General features: G+C 43.2%; 3 protein-coding genes across 3 annotated transcripts; 2 read left to right on the top strand and 1 right to left on the bottom strand.

The window, feature by feature from the left end:
* The first annotated feature begins 258 nt into the window (after positions 1-258).
* On the top strand, positions 259-8,108 carry mop (tyrosine-protein phosphatase non-receptor type protein myopic). Its single transcript, XM_017143768.3, has 10 exons — positions 259-486; positions 1,120-1,869; positions 1,923-4,817; positions 5,450-5,917; positions 6,232-6,765; positions 6,833-6,961; positions 7,020-7,201; positions 7,268-7,455; positions 7,519-7,638; positions 7,696-8,108. The coding sequence occupies exons 1-10, from the start codon at positions 403-405 to the stop codon at positions 7,806-7,808; spliced, it is 5,463 nt and encodes a 1,820-aa protein (XP_016999257.2). The 5' UTR covers positions 259-402; the 3' UTR covers positions 7,809-8,108.
* Positions 8,109-8,196: 88 nt separating this feature from the next.
* On the top strand, positions 8,197-9,811 carry Mgat4b (alpha-1,3-mannosyl-glycoprotein 4-beta-N-acetylglucosaminyltransferase b). Its single transcript, XM_017143596.3, has one exon. It carries the CDS (start codon positions 8,198-8,200, stop codon positions 9,737-9,739), a length of 1,542 nt encoding a protein of 513 aa, XP_016999085.2. The 5' UTR covers position 8,197; the 3' UTR covers positions 9,740-9,811.
* A 49-nt stretch (positions 9,812-9,860) lies between these two features.
* On the bottom strand, positions 9,861-16,573 carry Mgat4a (alpha-1,3-mannosyl-glycoprotein 4-beta-N-acetylglucosaminyltransferase a). Its single transcript, XM_044393976.2, has 4 exons — positions 16,217-16,573; positions 14,327-14,393; positions 14,189-14,247; positions 9,861-13,737 (listed from the first exon to the last, which is right to left on the bottom strand). Exon 4 carries the CDS (start codon positions 13,551-13,553, stop codon positions 11,796-11,798), a length of 1,758 nt encoding a protein of 585 aa, XP_044249911.1. The 5' UTR covers positions 13,554-13,737; positions 14,189-14,247; positions 14,327-14,393; positions 16,217-16,573; the 3' UTR covers positions 9,861-11,795.
* Positions 16,574-16,695: the final 122 nt, after the last annotated feature.

Raw genomic sequence — 16,695 nt, 5'->3', positions numbered from 1 at the left:
TAGGTTTCCAAACACAATTGAAATGAAAGAAAAAAAGTGATCTTAAAAAAGTACGGGAATTTGGTTTAAATTTGGATACATATTGTCGTAGTTTTTTTTCGTTTCAATTTGGATACATATTTATGAATAATTATTTTTAAAATTATTTTTTAATATGTTAATTTCAAATTCGATTTTATTTCCCGATACCTATCAGAATCGATCACAACCGATAAGTATCGATGCCAAGTGAGTACTTCAACCGCCAAAGCACTCGGTAATTTTTAGTAATTCTGACAACGGTCACACTGTGATTATTATTTTTTTCTTGTAGCCGATTTATTGTTTTGATTTTGGTTAATTAATTGCCAGCAATCAGCTTAAATTGTGTGTTAACTAGAAAGGCAACTGGGCAGTCACAATATGGAGGCGGTGCCGCGTTTGCATATGCTGTGGTTCGCCCTGAAATCGAGTCCCGAGGGAACCTCCTTTGCGGCTTTGAAGAAGGTAAAAAAAGAGCGACTGAAAAAGGGGAGTGAAATAATTAAGAGAGAGTCAGCAAAACAAAGAGGCGACCAATTATTTGAACTTAATTATCGGTCAGCTGGGAAAAATGCGTTGTTTTTTGGACACTTTTGGTGGATAATTAGGGCTCCTTATGGTGCAATTGCAGTTTTCAATGCTCCCCCGCACATTCCGTTCCCACAATTTTAAAGCCCCCTTTGTCTGGCGGCTGAGTCATCGCCGTCATCTGATCATCTTCGCAGACAAAAAGTTATAAACAAACATTCCGTGCATTACGGGTAATTGCTCCCTTTTACCTTATTGGAATCTCTATCCCTTATACGAATTTTTAATGGACAACCATCATGTAATCTTAGTTTGATGGTCTGATACCTTGAAAAAGCTTAGAATGGCAACTAATAGTACCGGAAATATTGCATATTGACAAAATAAAAATAAAACAAAATTAAAAAAAATATATCTGAAGAATTAGTACCTATACTTCTTTAAAATAAATATTTTTAACTTTATGAAAAGAAGTAAATAATTTTGATTTATTAAAATTCGAAATATTTCTTTTATGATAATTCCCTTAAATGAAATCTAATAATCTAAATTATCCCTTTTCTCTCCTAGTACATTGCTGAATTCTACCATGAAGACCCCGAGGCGTACTCCAAGGAGGTCCATGCCCTGGAGACCCTTCGCAACCAGGCCATGCGCACCACCAAGGACGGGGCGCCGGTGATGAAGCGCTACTACTGCCAGCTGCACGCCCTCCAGAATCGATTTCCCCAGCTGGCGGATCGGGGGATCTTCACCTTCACGTGGAAGGATCTCTATCACAGCGCCGTTCACGAGGTCAGCGACCTGCGATTCGAGCGGGCGGCAGTGCTGTTCAACATTGCCGCATCGCACACACAATCGGGAGCCTCGGTGACCCGCGGCGATGTGGACGGCATGAAGATGGCCTGCACACATTTCCAGGCGGCAGCTTGGGCCTATGGAGAGCTGCGGGAACGCTATGCGAATGTCAATAGTGGCGGGGATTTCATGACCCCGGAGCTGCTGGTGTTCCAGCAACAGGTGTGCTTTGCTCAAGCCCAGGAATGCATTCTGGAGAAGTCCCTCATTGATAACAGGAAGCCACACATTGTGGCCAAGGTTACGGCGCAGATTGTGGTCTACTATGGAGCTGCACTGGCTGCTCTGCTCACCGGAGGAGATGAGGGTCCAGTGGCCCAGGTCATCGATAGCTCTGTTTACAAGTTGTGGAAGAAGTACGTTCGCTTTAAGATCAACTATCTCAACTGCATCTTGTACCTGTACCAAGGACAGCATTCCGAGGAGAAGCGGCAGATGGGCGAAAGGGTGACTCTCTACCAGGTGAGAAGGTCTCTGAATGAATATAGAATATATACATATTATACCTCTTACAGGCCTCTTGGGACAAACTGGAGGAGGCAAGGAAAGAGTCCAAGGGTCTGCCCGATCAGCGTGAGATCAACGAATCCCTCAGCTTCACCGCTGATGTTGTCGAGGCCAAGCGCAAGAATGCCAAAAACGAGAACGAGTTCATTTACCACGAGTCTGTGCCGGAACTCTCCACCATTGCAGCGGTCCAGGGTGCCAATCTGGTCAACGGGATTGGCTTTCAAGTAACCGACGAGGAGCACGCGGGACCGGATTTATTTGCCAGACTGGTGCCCATGAAGGCCCACGAGGCCAGTTCGCTGTACAGCGAGGAGAAGGCAAAACTGCTGCGAAAGTACGGAGCCCTGCTGGAGGAGAAGGACACCCAACTGGAGGCCTACATGAGCTCGCTCACCCTGGATAACTTGAATATCAACGAGGAGCAGGCCAATAAGTTGCCCCAGGGCATCGTCGATCGCTGTGCCGCCTTGAATGCCAACAAAACGGCTATAAGCGATCTTGTAGAGGCCATGTCCCAGCTGGCTGAGATTACAGCCGATGTGGAGACGAATCTGGCAGAGATATCGCAGATGTTGGAGGCGGAATCCAAAGCGGAGCGGGAATTCCAGTCCGCCAGCGGCGTTCAGCGCACTCCAAATGCTCATATAACCGAGTTAACCCGAGAGTTTCAGAAGTACAGTGAAGCTCATGCCCGAGCGGGCGAATCCAATAATACCCTACGAAAAGCCATGAGCCTGCATGTGAATAACCTGAAAATCCTGGCCAGACCCTTGCCTGAAATCCAACAACTGATGCCCAAACTGAGTTCAGAGCTGAATACTACCGAAATCTTCAGGGACGTGAAGCTCATCCTGAATAAAGTCAACGAAATGAAGGCCCAACGCGCTCAGTTTCATGCGGACTTGCGGATAGCCATTAATGAGGATGATATTACTGGCAAAGTGATTGCCCATGGTGGGCAGGAGGGTCTCCAGGCTTTGTTCGCCACCGAACTGGGAAAGCACGATAAGCTCACCGAACTGCTGGATCAGAATATGGTGGCTCAGGCGAATATTCTGCAGGCTCTAACTGAAAACTATGCCAAGGCGGCACCAGTTTTGAAGACCCTGCAGGACGTAAAGCAGAAACGGGAGCACTTTTACAGTTCTCTGGCGGCCTCCTATGACGTTTACGAGGATCTGCTGGCCAAATCCGCCAAAGGTTTGGAATTCTACAAGAAACTGGCCGGAAATGTGCAGAAGCTTCTCACGCGATACAGATCCGCCAGGGATGTTCAATCCGAAGAGCGCCAGCAAAGAATGCAGAGTGTAAAAGCGGCGGCGGTGGTGCCTCCAGTTTCCAGTAAACCCACTGCGGAAGCAGCTCCTCTGCCCGCAGTTAGTAGCACTCCCAAACTGAGGGATTATCTCAAGGCCAAGGCAGCGATGGCGGATGCCTCGAATCCCACAACTGCCGGCTATTTGCCCACAGTGCGTCCGGTGCCGGTGGGCTCGGAGAATCCCACCCAGGCCGCTTGTTCCTATGCCACCGCGCCGCCGAATGAGCCACCTCCACCGTACAGCCTCACACAGCAGCAGTATTTCGATCCCAGTGCCGCTGGCTACACGAATCCCATGTATCAGCAGCAGCAGCAGCACATTGCTCCTCCGGCCTACAAGGCTCAGGCATCGCCGAATTCGCAGACCCTGCACGGAGCAATGGCTCAGATGAATCTGCAGGCGCAGGCGCAGGACAGCAACCAAGCGAGCTTGGGATACAGTTACGGATATCCAAGTGGTGCAGTGCCGCCTCTGGCCTATGCGCCACCTGGAACAGCACCAGCAAGCTCGGCTTCCCAGGGATTCAACGTCCAGCAACCGTTGTACGTGGCTACTTCGGGCAATCCCCATCCTGTTTCGAATCCCAGTGATGTGCCCTCCTCCCTGCAGGCGCCTTATGTGGTCAATCAAATGGCTAATACTTACCAAACAGCGGCTGGATATTCAGGACAGGCTTATCAACAGGTGACTGCTCAAAATCAACAGGCAGCCTCTGGCTATCAACAGTCTTTGGGCTATGCGCCAAACCAGACGGCGCAGCAGCAGCAGCCTGCGGGATATCCGCAATCCCAAACACCACAGCAACAGAGTGGAGGTTATTCCCAGCAGCCACCAACAGGATATTCCCAATCTTTGACGCCTCAGCAAGCCCCAGGATATCCCCAGCAACAGCAACAGATCGCCGGTTATTCCCAGTATCAGCAATCCGCGGGAATTACACAGCCGCAGACACCTCACCAACAACATACGGGTTATCCGCAGACACCACAGCAACAGGCAACAGGATATCCCCAATCTCAGACACCTCAACAACAGCCAGCAGGATATCCCCAATCTCAGACACCCCAGCAACAGCCAGCAGGATATCCGCAATCCCAGACACCTCAACAACCACTGGCATATCAGCAGCAACCATCGGGCTATCCACCACAGCAACAACCTTCACTGTATCCCTCGCAGGCTGTCCAAGCATCGCCTCAATCCATTCCTGGCCAGCAGACCACGTCACAGATTCCTGTGCCGTATCCTCAGCAATACAGTGATGCCAATGCTACTCCGGCTCCAGCTTCTGGTGTTTCTCCTGTTCCGAGTGCTGCTCCACCCACTTCATCTCAAGCTTCAGCTGTTACATCTCCTCAGCCCTCAGCCACCTACACCAGCTATTCCAACCATCCTGGCTACAGCTTTAATCCGCAGACGGGTGTATACGAGTACAGCAGTGGCTATCAGCAGGACAGCAGCTCCTTGAAGGGATCCCAGGCATCTCAGGGCTACCAGTTCAGCCAGAGTGGCAAGCAGCAGTCGGTAGGAACCACAGACTCGGAGAACGCCAATCGCAGCAGTTCGGCCACGGGATTCAATGTGAGTAATAAACATTAAACATTTTTGGAAGGGTTCGGAAAATAACACACATTGTAAAAAACTTGTGTTATTAACATGTTAAATGCTAAAGTGTTAAGTTTATAAAAAAAAATATTGACTTGTGTGAAAAAAATTGTATTCTACATATGCTAGAAACATAAATAACACACACATGTCATTTGTGTTATTTACACTGTGTTTTTTACACAGCGTGTTTTTAACACAATGAGTTGTTGACATTAAAGTCTCAGAATTATATGTTGAACTAAAAAATGCAAGTTTTTCTTGAGTATAAGAATTCATAAATGCTTTGAAATGGTTAAAACTAACATATAAGATATTATGTCTCATATTGGTTTTTTATTTTCCCTTCGATTCGTTAATGTCAGTGAAATGTAATTTTCATTTGTGTTAAAAACACAGTGTGTAAGAAAAACGTCATGTTAATAACACATTGTGTAAAAAACACCAGTGTGTGCTAACAATTATTTTTCACATTTTAACACTTTTGTATTTGACACAACAATTTTACTCGCACTGTAAAATAAATTTTTTCATGTTTCTAACATGTGTGTCAGTCTCGGAATCCTGAATTTTTGAGTCCCTAAATAATAAAGACACTTGTCCCGCAGTCACCCATCGTGTCGCACACCAAGGCTAATCTGCCGGCCCAGGAAACCATTTCATCGGAAGAGGGCAAGGAGTCGTCCAACTACTACTCGGCTCCTTACGGCTACCATGGCAGTCTAACACCCCAGCCGCAGCAGCAACATCAGCCCACTCCCACGCCTCCAACGAACGGCACGGGCTCCATTTACATGCAGAGTGGGGCGAGCAGCACTGCCCAGACGCAAACAACCACCAGTGGACCACCCTACACCTCCTCCACGGCTTCAGCCAAGCCGGAACCCAAGACGGAGGTGGTGGCTCCCAAGGTAACCAGCAATGTGGATCTGCTTAGCGACCTGGACATCGACTGCTCTGTGGCTGTACCGCCGCCAATGTTGCCGCTGCCCGTGCTGCAGCCCCAGGTGGTGGCTACTCCCACGCCCCCCGGAAGTCAGGTGTCGGCACCTGTTAAAGCCGAAAGTGTTGTGGAGGTAAATATAATATATAATATATTATAACACTTTTTATATCCGTTACTCGTAGAGTAAAATTGTATATTGTATTCGTGCAAAAGTATGTAACAGCAAGAAGGAAGCGTTTCCGACCCCATAAAGTATATATATTCTTGATCAGGGTCACTAGCCGAGTCGATCTAGCCATGTCCGTCTGTCCGTCCGTATGAACGCTGAGATCTCGGAAACTACAAAAGCAAGAGCTAGATAGTCGGGACACCAACCCGACTATAGCGTTCTCTCTTGTTTAACTTATAACTCTCTAAACAACAAAATCTATTATTCTTTTCCAGCCCACTGCACCCAAAACGCCTGATATTCCTCCAGTGGCCGTCGAAGAAATATCTTCAACTCCAGTTTCTATACCAGCAGCTCCCAGGTGCACCAGTCTGGATAACCTGTCCAACTGTTCTGACCTAAGTTCGCTGGAGAACTTCGATTGGGACTCGGTCTCGCTTACACATTCCGCCACTGAAACTCAGCCAAAGCCAGCTGCTGCCAATGGCCATTCGAACAATTTTGCATTCCAAGTCGAAACATTTACCGATGAGAAGACGACGAAATATTTCCAAAAAGAGGTGGAGAGCTACGAAAAGTTGCTGGAAAATCTTCACGTGAAAATGCTGAACGGGAAAACCCAACTAGGAGCCAAATGGCAGGAGTTGCAGCAGAAGCTGGACAAAGAAGCGAGTGCCAACAAGCGATCCACCACCATTGCAAAATTGTTCCCTGAGAAGAATCGATCGCTGGACTGCCTGCCCTACGATCATGCTAGAGTGAAACTGGACAAGCAGACAGATGACTACATAAATGCAGCCTACATGAAGGTGGGTCATTATTAACATTGATAAAATAATGAGTTAATAAAGACAGTGTCTTTACTTATTTATATAGAACTTGAGTGCCGGCTGTCCCAATTTCATCGTTGCTCAGACACCACAGGCGAATACTATTAACGATTTCTGGTCGATGATATGGTCAGAAAAGTCACGAACTGTGGTTTGTCTGCATACCACAAACGAGGTAACAATATAGCACTTTATCTCTGTAAACTTAATAATTAAATTCATTTATTTTAAAGCTTTTTGATCCCTACTGGCCTCAGTCACTGGATCAGCCCACTCACTACGATGATTACACCGTGACCTGTGTGAAAATACAGCAACTGAGTCACTGTTCCGAGTACCAACTCAAATTATCCATGCATGGGGCAGATGCCGTGTTGGATTTATCTCTTCTGCAGCTAAAACAGTGGACCAAGGGGTAAATATAATGAGTGTAGGCAATTAAATAACAAAAGTTTAATTTATTTGTGCTATTAATTTAAAGAGCACCCGCTCAACTTTTGGGAGTGGCTCAAAATGCCCTGGAGACCCATCGAGCGCGTTGCCAGGCGGCTAATGCACCCAATTCCCCGCTCATTATGAATTGTTTAACGGGCTCAGAGCGTTCCGAACTAGTGGCCATTGGTGTATGTGCTATCATAGCCACCCAAAACAAGCAGCCAATTCTGATTAGTGAGTATAATATAATTAAAATTTAAGTATAATACCTATTTAATATTTGTATATTCCCATCAGATACGGTTGATGTTTGGTCGCGCATTTGTGTGCAGCGTCAAAATTCCCTAAGGGATTCAGCCATCCTGGAACAGTCCATGCAAATTGTGCTTTGCAATGCTCACAATGTGCTTAACAAGCGTAAGAATAAAGAAATATACATTTTAAAGACAAAACTTAATTTTTTTTCTCAAACAGGTGGCATAATGACCTCATATCAAATGAAGATGGCTCCGCAGGTGACTGCCAAGGAGCAGCAGGAGACCAAGGATCCGCTTAACGAATTGGATGCACTTTGGAAGCTGAAATAAAGGACTGAACCAACCAATAGCGGCAAATAACTAAAGATATATGACTAATCAAATCGAGTATTTATACAACTATTTAATTGTGCAAACCAATTTCCAACGATCTGACATTGTTGCAAACAATTTAAGGCAAGAGAAAAGTATTTAAAGGGATATCGAAATCATTTTCTAATCTATATTCGTAATCGTCTCCTTCAACTGTTATATAAAGTGTATTTCGAAGCGAACCAAATCGTGATGTTAATGGGATATTGTCAAGCGTTTCAAACCACTCTATACGAGTATATTATATATCAATAACATATTTAATAAAATACATAACAAATCAAAAGCATTCCTTGTGAAAAATGTCAACATAGAAAACTATTTTCCGAGTCGACTTGAAAACAATCATGAAGGTGATTAACATTCGTTGGAAGATTTGCCTGCCGGGTTTTTTGGTGATAACTTATATGATAAGTGCATTGCTGTTCTTGGGAATGGATTTAACCAATATTGAGCCGGTCGAGCCGAAAGTGGTAAAAAATCATACCAAGGCAGTGAGAAAGTTTTTAAGAACGGACCATAGGACCCAGGAGACGGGGCTAAGAAGCCCGGAGGTTAAGCCCCGATATCGCTATAGCGGCGGCAGGTCTGGAGTAAAGTTTGTGATTGGAGTGCCCACTGTACTGCGACCCAAAAGAAACTATGTGCTCCAAACCGTGGACTTTTTGATCCGTCGCATGACTCCGGAGCAGCTCGACCATAGCCTAATTGTGATTTATGTGGGCGAAACTAAGCTCCAGTTTGCCAAGTTCATTGTAAAGCAATTGAATGTGAACCATTCGATGCATTTGCGAGCGGGCCTGATCGATGTGATTGCTCCACCATTGAACTACTATCCGAACTTCTCGTCACTGCACATCACTCTGCACGACGATCCACAGCGAGTTCAGTGGAGGACCAAGCAGAACCTGGACTACATATACCTGATGTCCTATGCCAGAGGAAAGGGCTCGTACTACCTGCAGTTGGAGGACGATGTGTTGGCGAACGAGGGATTTTTGGACTACATTCAGAAGTTTGCCATGCTGCATGGTCACTTTCGGTTCCAGGCCGATTGGATTGTGATGAGCTTCAGTGATCTGGGCTTCATTGGGAAGCTCTTTCCCACCTCCGTTCTGGATTCCTTTGTGGCCTACCTGCAATTGTTCTACAATGACCAACCCATAGATTGGCTCCTCCAGAGTTTTGTGACCCTGCAGAGCTGTCGCTGGGATAGTATTTCTAGTCCAGACTGTCAGAGGGACTTTGAATCCAGACTAGTTCGTGCTGCTCAATCTCAGTTCCAGCACATGGGCGCATTATCCTCGCTGCCGAAAAAGAAGCAGCATCAAAAGGATGGTTTATTCAATCGCAATATCGGCAAACAGCGCATGCAACATCTGCGACAACCCCTTAACCTGATCGCTTCCCATCGAAACTCACTCTTGAAACAGAATCCCAACCTGCAAACGGGCGAAACTTTTATTTGGATTTATATGCCGCAGATGCCCAAGATGATCGAGTATCTGATAAGGAATCAGTACAAGAAGTCCCAGATCCGCATTCGTAATGCCAAGGAAACGGACATAAATCTCGCCGAGTTTAGTGTGGAATTGGTGAAGGGATCGCCCACGCTGGTGGTGAACAGCTCCTCCAACGAGCAAATTGGCTTCGTTATGAGCCAAACCGTCAAAAAGTTCGATGACAAAAATAAGAATGGCGACGAGTTGCCCTTCAATTACATGTACTACTATATAAAAGAAGAGCCCGAGGGACTCACATGGTTCCGACGATTCTTTTGGGCCTCCAACGGATCGTGTGGTCAAAAACTGTCATTGTTTTCATATTGGTTTCTGACAATATTTTACTTGGGTGAAGAACAATTACGAAAACAATTAATTGTGAAATAAAATGCCACTATAGAAGTTTTCCCATTAAAAATACCTTTTTCCTTTAAGAAACTGGTTTTTCCATGCTCAACATTAAACTGTAATCCTGATATACTGAAATTTAAAATCAATCAGTAAATAGTTTAATTTCAAATACTTGAATTATTTATTAAGCTTATACACACATTACACGCATATTTGTTCTTGTTTGATTTCGATTAAGTTTTGAGTTGTCCCAACGGCTTATGAATATTGTAAAAGTAATTTGTAATAATTCAGCTACAATTGTTATGGGTTGTTGTGTCGTGGAAGGGGATGGGAAGCCTATAATGCCAGCTAATGTATAATTCAGTTTGATCACTATCAACTATTATTGTTGCTTGTTAATTGGTTGCAATTTGGCAAAATTAGTGTTTCGCGGGGAGAGCGAGTGCTGTAAATTATTGTTGCTATTTGCCGCACACATAACACAGGGATATATAAAAATATATTTATGTACGTATGATTATGCAATAGTAAGTATATGCAAAACATTTGTTTAATTTGTTCAGTTTATCGAAAGCAGTCTACAATATTTGTTTCTTCATATATAGCGGCATATGAAATAATATGATATAATATTTAGAACGTCAGAATAGAATTCAACTTATAAATATATATGCCACTACATATTACAATTCTCGTTACTCAACAGGAACCAAGTTTAAACAATCATCATTCTTGTTTCTTCGTTTACAGTTTTGTCATAGTCTATCAAAAAATTTGGCGTTTCCAATTAGTTAAACCAATCATAAATTTTGTTGTATGTATATAAAAAGGTGTTCTTTGTATGATTTTTTTGGAATTTTGTTTTACAATAGCTAATCAGCGATGTTTAGTTTATATTTATTTGTAATATAATATAGGTTTTTATTTTCTTCATTGTTATGCAAAAATTATTAACAAATCACAGTGAAAAAGCAACAATGCTAAAAATCGTTTCGTTATTTTACGCTTCAATGTTTATGTTAATACATATTATGTTTATGTGGTTATGGCTTCATGTTCAAGGAGTTGGCTATATATAACTGATATAAGCATGCTGGATGAATTCATAAAATTAAGATAAATTATTAGAGTAAAGGAATTTTTTTGTAACTTAGATGTATAACAATGTTCGATTGTATCTTATTTTCCGTAGTTGATCGATAAGATTTCAGCGAGTTCGAGATTCTTGATTTTCAGCAAATGAAAACAAAATAAATTGGAATGTTTCTTCCGAGGTGCCGATAAAATGAGGTTAACACTTAAAATTAAGGCAAAATAAACCAAAAGACATTATTCGAATAACATAGGAATACAGGGGAATCGCTTCAGTTACATAGCCCACAACTTGATCCACAAAATATAAATATATCAATAGATCTTACCACCATGAAAAAATGGAAGGGGCACTTGGAGTACAAATATCAATCCGTATGGATATCCAAAAAAATACACTGATAGCTTGGGATTAAATAAGACTGTTAGCAGACTGCAGGCCAATGACATTGCAAAGTTTTGATAACGCTTAAGTTAAAGAAACCCTAACAAATTGGTTCTGGGGATATATGACATTAGTCTGCAGCCGTACTGAAATCTTAAAGTTAAGGATAATCACTTATAGTTAGGAGAGCGAGAGAGTTACCTTCTGGGGGATTATTTACACATTCAGATAATTGAGGGTAAAAGCATCATTCGAAAAATATACACAGAGATGTACAGACATTAGGGTGGGTCGACTCATTTCAATGCAAAAAACACGGAAAAGTCTAGGGAGCAAGAAGAATTCTTAAAAAAAAAGTACAATTGTAATGATTCTTTGTATGTATCGATAGAACAATTCGGTTGAATATTCTGAAAAGTTTCTCAGGCAATTACTTCAAGGTAACTTTTTGCTCCCACGACTTTTTCTCAACGAAATCGACTCGATCCCAACAGATATAGACAAATTGTGGATGAGGAGTAAATTGGACATTAACTGGAGAATATTGAAGGGATATTCCTATATATATTCCTATTCCTCCCAGTCCTGTCGCTGGCGGTGGCGATGTAGCAATCAGCTTCCCGCCACAAACCGTGGCTTCGCTGCATTCGCCTCCGATTTGGGATCGCTGCTCCACTCCTGAAGTTCGATCTCGCTAAGCAGGGCCCAATTCTCGCTGTCACTGTGCACGTGGAGGCGCAGCTCCTTAATGGCACCGATCTTGGCATCCAACAGACCCTCGGCCACGCCTAAGCTGTCAAACGAACCCACTACCAGATAGCCATCCGTGGTGGTGTTGTAGTTGCTCCAAACAGAGGAGTTCTCGCTCAGCGTATCCGCTGGCAGCAGCTCCACTGTGGTGTTGTAGAACCTATCCGAAGGATGCTCCGAGTTACCACTGCGGAAAAGGTAGTGCCTCAGCTGCGTGGGACGCTCGAATACAATCTGCACCAAATCCCCGGGCTGCGGTAGCAAGCCCCAGAAGTAGGACTCTCCTCTATACGCTCGTTTCAGCAGATAGTTCTTATAGGGAGCAATGTTGGACTTAACCACGGCCGGCGGATTATGTGTATGGGCATAATACTGCGGCACCTTGCTGCCAAACTGCTTGTCCTTTAGCTTTTGAACCTTTCCCCTCAGCGACGAACTTGTGCCAATGTGCTGGAATAGGGACTTTCGAAAGTGCTGCCAGTACTTGGCCTTTTCCGCATTGCAATGCTTCTGATCCTTGTCCGTTCGACACACCTTGGACTCAATAAAATAGGTCAGTAACCAGTCAACGGGCTTGTCATTGTAGAACATTTGGAAATAGGTGATCAGGTATGGCAGCTCAGCACTCTTGAACATCTTGCCAATAAAGCCAAGCTGACAAAAGTCCAACACAAACCAGGCCGGCTGATCGGGTTTCGTTAGGGCGCTCTTGATCAAGGCGAATTTCTTCATTGTGGTGATAAACTGCCGCTTGGTCAGTATATCATCCTCCAGCTGAACGTAAAAGGTGCCCTTCGAATGGGCATAGGCCATCAGGTAGGCAAAGTCCAAGTTCTGCTTGCTGCGCCATTTAACGCGCTCCAAGGGATCGTTCAGGGTGATGCGAAGTCTTTCGAAATTGGGATAGTAGCTGGGAGCAGGTGCTATTATATCAATCAGTCCACTGTCCACGTACTGCTCAAAACTCGTCTCAATTTGCCGGGCAATCAGTTGCACGGAATCCAGATCTGTTTCCCCGATATAGACAATGATCAGCGTTTCGTTTTGCTCCTCGTCGTTCATGTTCTCGATGAGATTGTGGAGGGTTCCGAGCAGATACGATTGCTTCTCCCTCCGCACGGTGGGCACACCCAGAACAATGCTGACATCGGAGCGGCCCTTGCTCTGCAAGTAGGCTGGTCGCAGGGAACCCGCATCGTCCAGGAGATGCGGCAGAAAGTGATAGGCATTCGGTAGTCTGATGTTCTGGCTCCTGGCCATCGAACCATTGCCACCGCCACCTTTGCTGAAATGCGAGGCATTTCGCAGCAGCTGCCTGGCCTCGGGACTCAGTCCGTCCAGCAGATTGACCACAGGCAGAGGCGGCGGCGGAGCACTAGCTCCCGTCACATTGACGCTCTGCAACTGGCCCAGGTACTGGGAAAGCAGCGCCACATCCTCTTGGCGAGCGCGGTACATGGACTCCAGGTACTGCAACCGCATATGGCACTCGGCCAGGCGCTGTGTTAGCGACTGTTCTGTGGATAGCTCGGGTCCCATCACCATCAGGATCACTATGCAGGGCGCCAGCACCAGGGCCGTCACAATCAGCATGCAGTTCCGCTGCCTAATCTTGAACATCTTTCGCGCTCCCCGGGATTCCTTCGCTGACTGCTGTATTAATTAACTAACTGCTTGCCTTGGGGCTGCTTTGCTTCCGCTTCTGGGTTGGCTTTTGGTTCTGGCTCGGTCTCTGGTTCGTTCTGCTGGCGCCGTTCCCTTGGGCCGGCTGTCATCCTCATCCCTCCTATGACTAATGCAGGCGCTGCAACAAAAACAAGCCATTTGGTTTATACACGGGCAAAAATAATAGAATAAATTACAGTTATTTACCCCCAACAAATTATCATATTAACATTAATGATTAATGAGTTCTATAAAAAATCAAATAAAATAGGTTTAAATATACTATAGTTTTGCTTTGAAATTAAATTCTATATTTTAAATTATGCATTAATATAAATGTATTATTTTTAAAATATTTGTTAGTCTTTTTTTTACATTTTAGCCCTGTAAAAATTTTGTTAAACGTGCAAAAAACCCCACTTCGTATTGATCCAATACTATAAAAATGGACTTGTAGTTTTTAGACGTGTTTAGCTATAAAGTACAAGTGTATTGTTTTTTTCAGAGTGTGTTAGGGTGGGGTGGCTTATTGGGGTAGGAATCTGAAGGTCGCACCGTTTAACGGTCTTTGTAGATGCCTTTTGCCTTACCCGAGTTGGATTAACGACGTCGTCGGTGGTGGCAGCTGTCGCAATTCTCGCCACATGACCTGGCCGTGAGTATAGAATAATAATAATTGTTATGTACTGAGCACTCGAGACGTTGGCAGGCAGTAGACCTAGACTTACATGGCCAAGACCCCGGAAAGCTTTGTTCTCCTCCTCGCCGCCAAAAGTTCGATCGGTATCGGTGGGTCTGGAAGTGGAGGAAACGCTGTTTACTGATTGTTAATTGGAATAGTTGGGGTTTGGCTTGTGCCAAAATGGGGTATATTTAGCGCTAGACGGTTGTTCAGGGCTAGTCATGAGGCCCCTTCGGGAACTACTTTTTATTAGTATTTATTCACCAAGGATTACCCGCAGCTAATCCAAAATTCTAGAGACAAGAGCTAAAAATAAATTAAGTAATGGATTAAATTTTCTTTCAGCGGTGCTGAATTAAGTAACCAAATTTCATTTGTACCACTTTTAGCCTTTAAGATATCTTTAAAAGTCTTCCGTACATGCGGGTCACAAAATTACATAAGTATTATCGGAAGTCTAGTCAGATTTCACATATGAATTCTGGTGAAATTTTTTTTTTAATTTTGTTATTATTTTTTGATAGGACTGCCCAAGCAACATAAAAATTAAAATAAGCTACGAAGAAACGAAATAAATTCTTACAACATGTAGGAAATTTAATAACGTTTCATAAAGATATTTTATCGCACGACAAGTCTCGTGGTCCAGAAATGAAACTTTTGACCATCTGGAATCTAACAATTTAATACAAGAATCAAAAATTCAATTTCATTAAAGTTCCAATATGAAACGTGGATCATTACAAAGAGTCCGCTGAGAATGCCGAAAGAAAAACCAATATTTGTTCATATATGCAATTTTAAACAAAATAATTTATATCCTAAAAAATATATTTAACAACTATCAACTAAGATATAATTTTTTTTTTATTAATATCCATTTAGTTTTCCGACCAGTGGTAGCTATATGATAAAGTGATCCGTTTTTTACTTCAAAAAACACCGGCCGGTTCCGACTTATTACTTCCTGCAATAGAAATAAGACTTTTGGTAAAGTTTCATCCCGATAACTCAAAAACTGAGAGACTAGTTCGCGAGGAAAAGGACAGACGGACATGGCTATATCGACTCGTCTAGTTATGCTGATTAAGAATATACATATATATCTTTTAAGGAGTCGGAAACGTCTCCTTCACTGCGTTGCAAAATTCTGGCTGAAATTATAATACCCTCTGCAAGGAAATAAGTTTACACATATGTATGTACATATGTAAAGAATAAAGTTTCATAAATTTATTTTATAGCACGCCGAGATCTTGTGGTCCACAAATAAAACTTTTGGGCATCTGGACTTTAAAAATTCCAAGCAAAAATCACTTTCACAAGAAATAAGAACGCCGAAGAGAACGCCGAAATAAAAAAAATATTTAGGGTCCATTAATATATTTTAATGGATTTAAAGTTACCTTTAAACATTAAAAACATATGGGAATTCAAAGGTTAAAGCAAACTTTAAATTTACATTTCGGACGAGAAAACGGCTCTCAAACAAAATCTGTACAACCATATACAGTTTAACTTTCCCTAGTCCACCCAAACTAGACATTAAAAAAAAGTATTAAAACTAGATATACATTTCAAATTCCCTCGGTAACTCGTAATTTTAATTACTTATTAGCTCTTCACAAATATATAAATACAAAAATATATTTACGGTATCACGTAATAATTTTTTTGAGAAGTTCAAGTTTTGATACCCTATAGGTGGGTATACCGTCTACCGGGTATCACTGACTCGAGATCGAAGATTGTTTTTTGTTTGGCAATGTGCGAGCTTTAACAATGTGGGGATATTAATTTTCGCACTCCGTTTAGCGAACGTAGGCGAAAGTAAACAATGGGTCAAAAAGATAAACAGATAAATAGGTAAATAAACAGGAACACCCAAAAGTTCGCACCCACGCACACAAACACACGCACACCCTTATTTACTCACACTTGATTGCAGCTCAAATAGGCAAGTAAATGAATTAATTAATTAATAAGCACTTAAATAGGAACAAATTGAATGCAGTGGCCTTTATTTATGCCATTTATGGATTTTGTACGCTGTGTGTTGTCGCCAATTCGAAGTTTTTTCCCCTTTTTCAGGAGCTGCCCGATTTTTCGCCATACGTTTTCGCACGCGCTTTTCGTTGGTTTACATCTTTTTTAGGGCCCGCCGCGCGCGTTATGTAAATGTAAATGATGTAAATTATTGCAGCACTCGCGATTGCTTTGCTATTGTTTAACGCTATATACAGCGGGGAAATTCGTTTCAACGCCCCGAGCAAAAACAACAACAGGCTGGCCTGTTTAGAGGTGGATAATCATCGATGGAAACATCGATGGAACGATGTTGGTCTCATCGATGTTAAGTGGCGTTTATCGGTATCACTATAACATAAATGTTAAGGGACTTTTCTGTTACTGTTA

Source organism: Drosophila takahashii, chromosome 3L (genome assembly GCF_030179915.1).
Source record: "Drosophila takahashii strain IR98-3 E-12201 chromosome 3L, DtakHiC1v2, whole genome shotgun sequence".
NCBI lineage: Eukaryota > Metazoa > Arthropoda > Insecta > Diptera > Drosophilidae > Drosophila > Drosophila takahashii.
Note: the sequence above shows the minus strand (reverse complement) of the source record. Positions and strands in the feature narration are given on the sequence as shown.

Excerpts from the sequence above, each read along its gene's own strand:
- mop (XM_017143768.3), top strand. The coding sequence starts at position 403 with ATGGAGGCGGTGCCGCGTTTGCATATGCTGTGGTTCGCCCTGAAATCG. Across the intron at positions 487-1,119 it reads CCTTTGCGGCTTTGAAGAAG|TACATTGCTGAATTCTACCA; the intron begins GTAAAAAAAGAG and ends TTTCTCTCCTAG. Across the intron at positions 5,918-6,231 it reads AAGCCGAAAGTGTTGTGGAG|CCCACTGCACCCAAAACGCC; the intron begins GTAAATATAATA and ends ATTCTTTTCCAG.
- Mgat4b (XM_017143596.3), top strand. The coding sequence starts at position 8,198 with ATGAAGGTGATTAACATTCGTTGGAAGATTTGCCTGCCGGGTTTTTTG.
- Mgat4a (XM_044393976.2), bottom strand. The coding sequence starts at position 13,553 with ATGTTCAAGATTAGGCAGCGGAACTGCATGCTGATTGTGACGGCCCTG.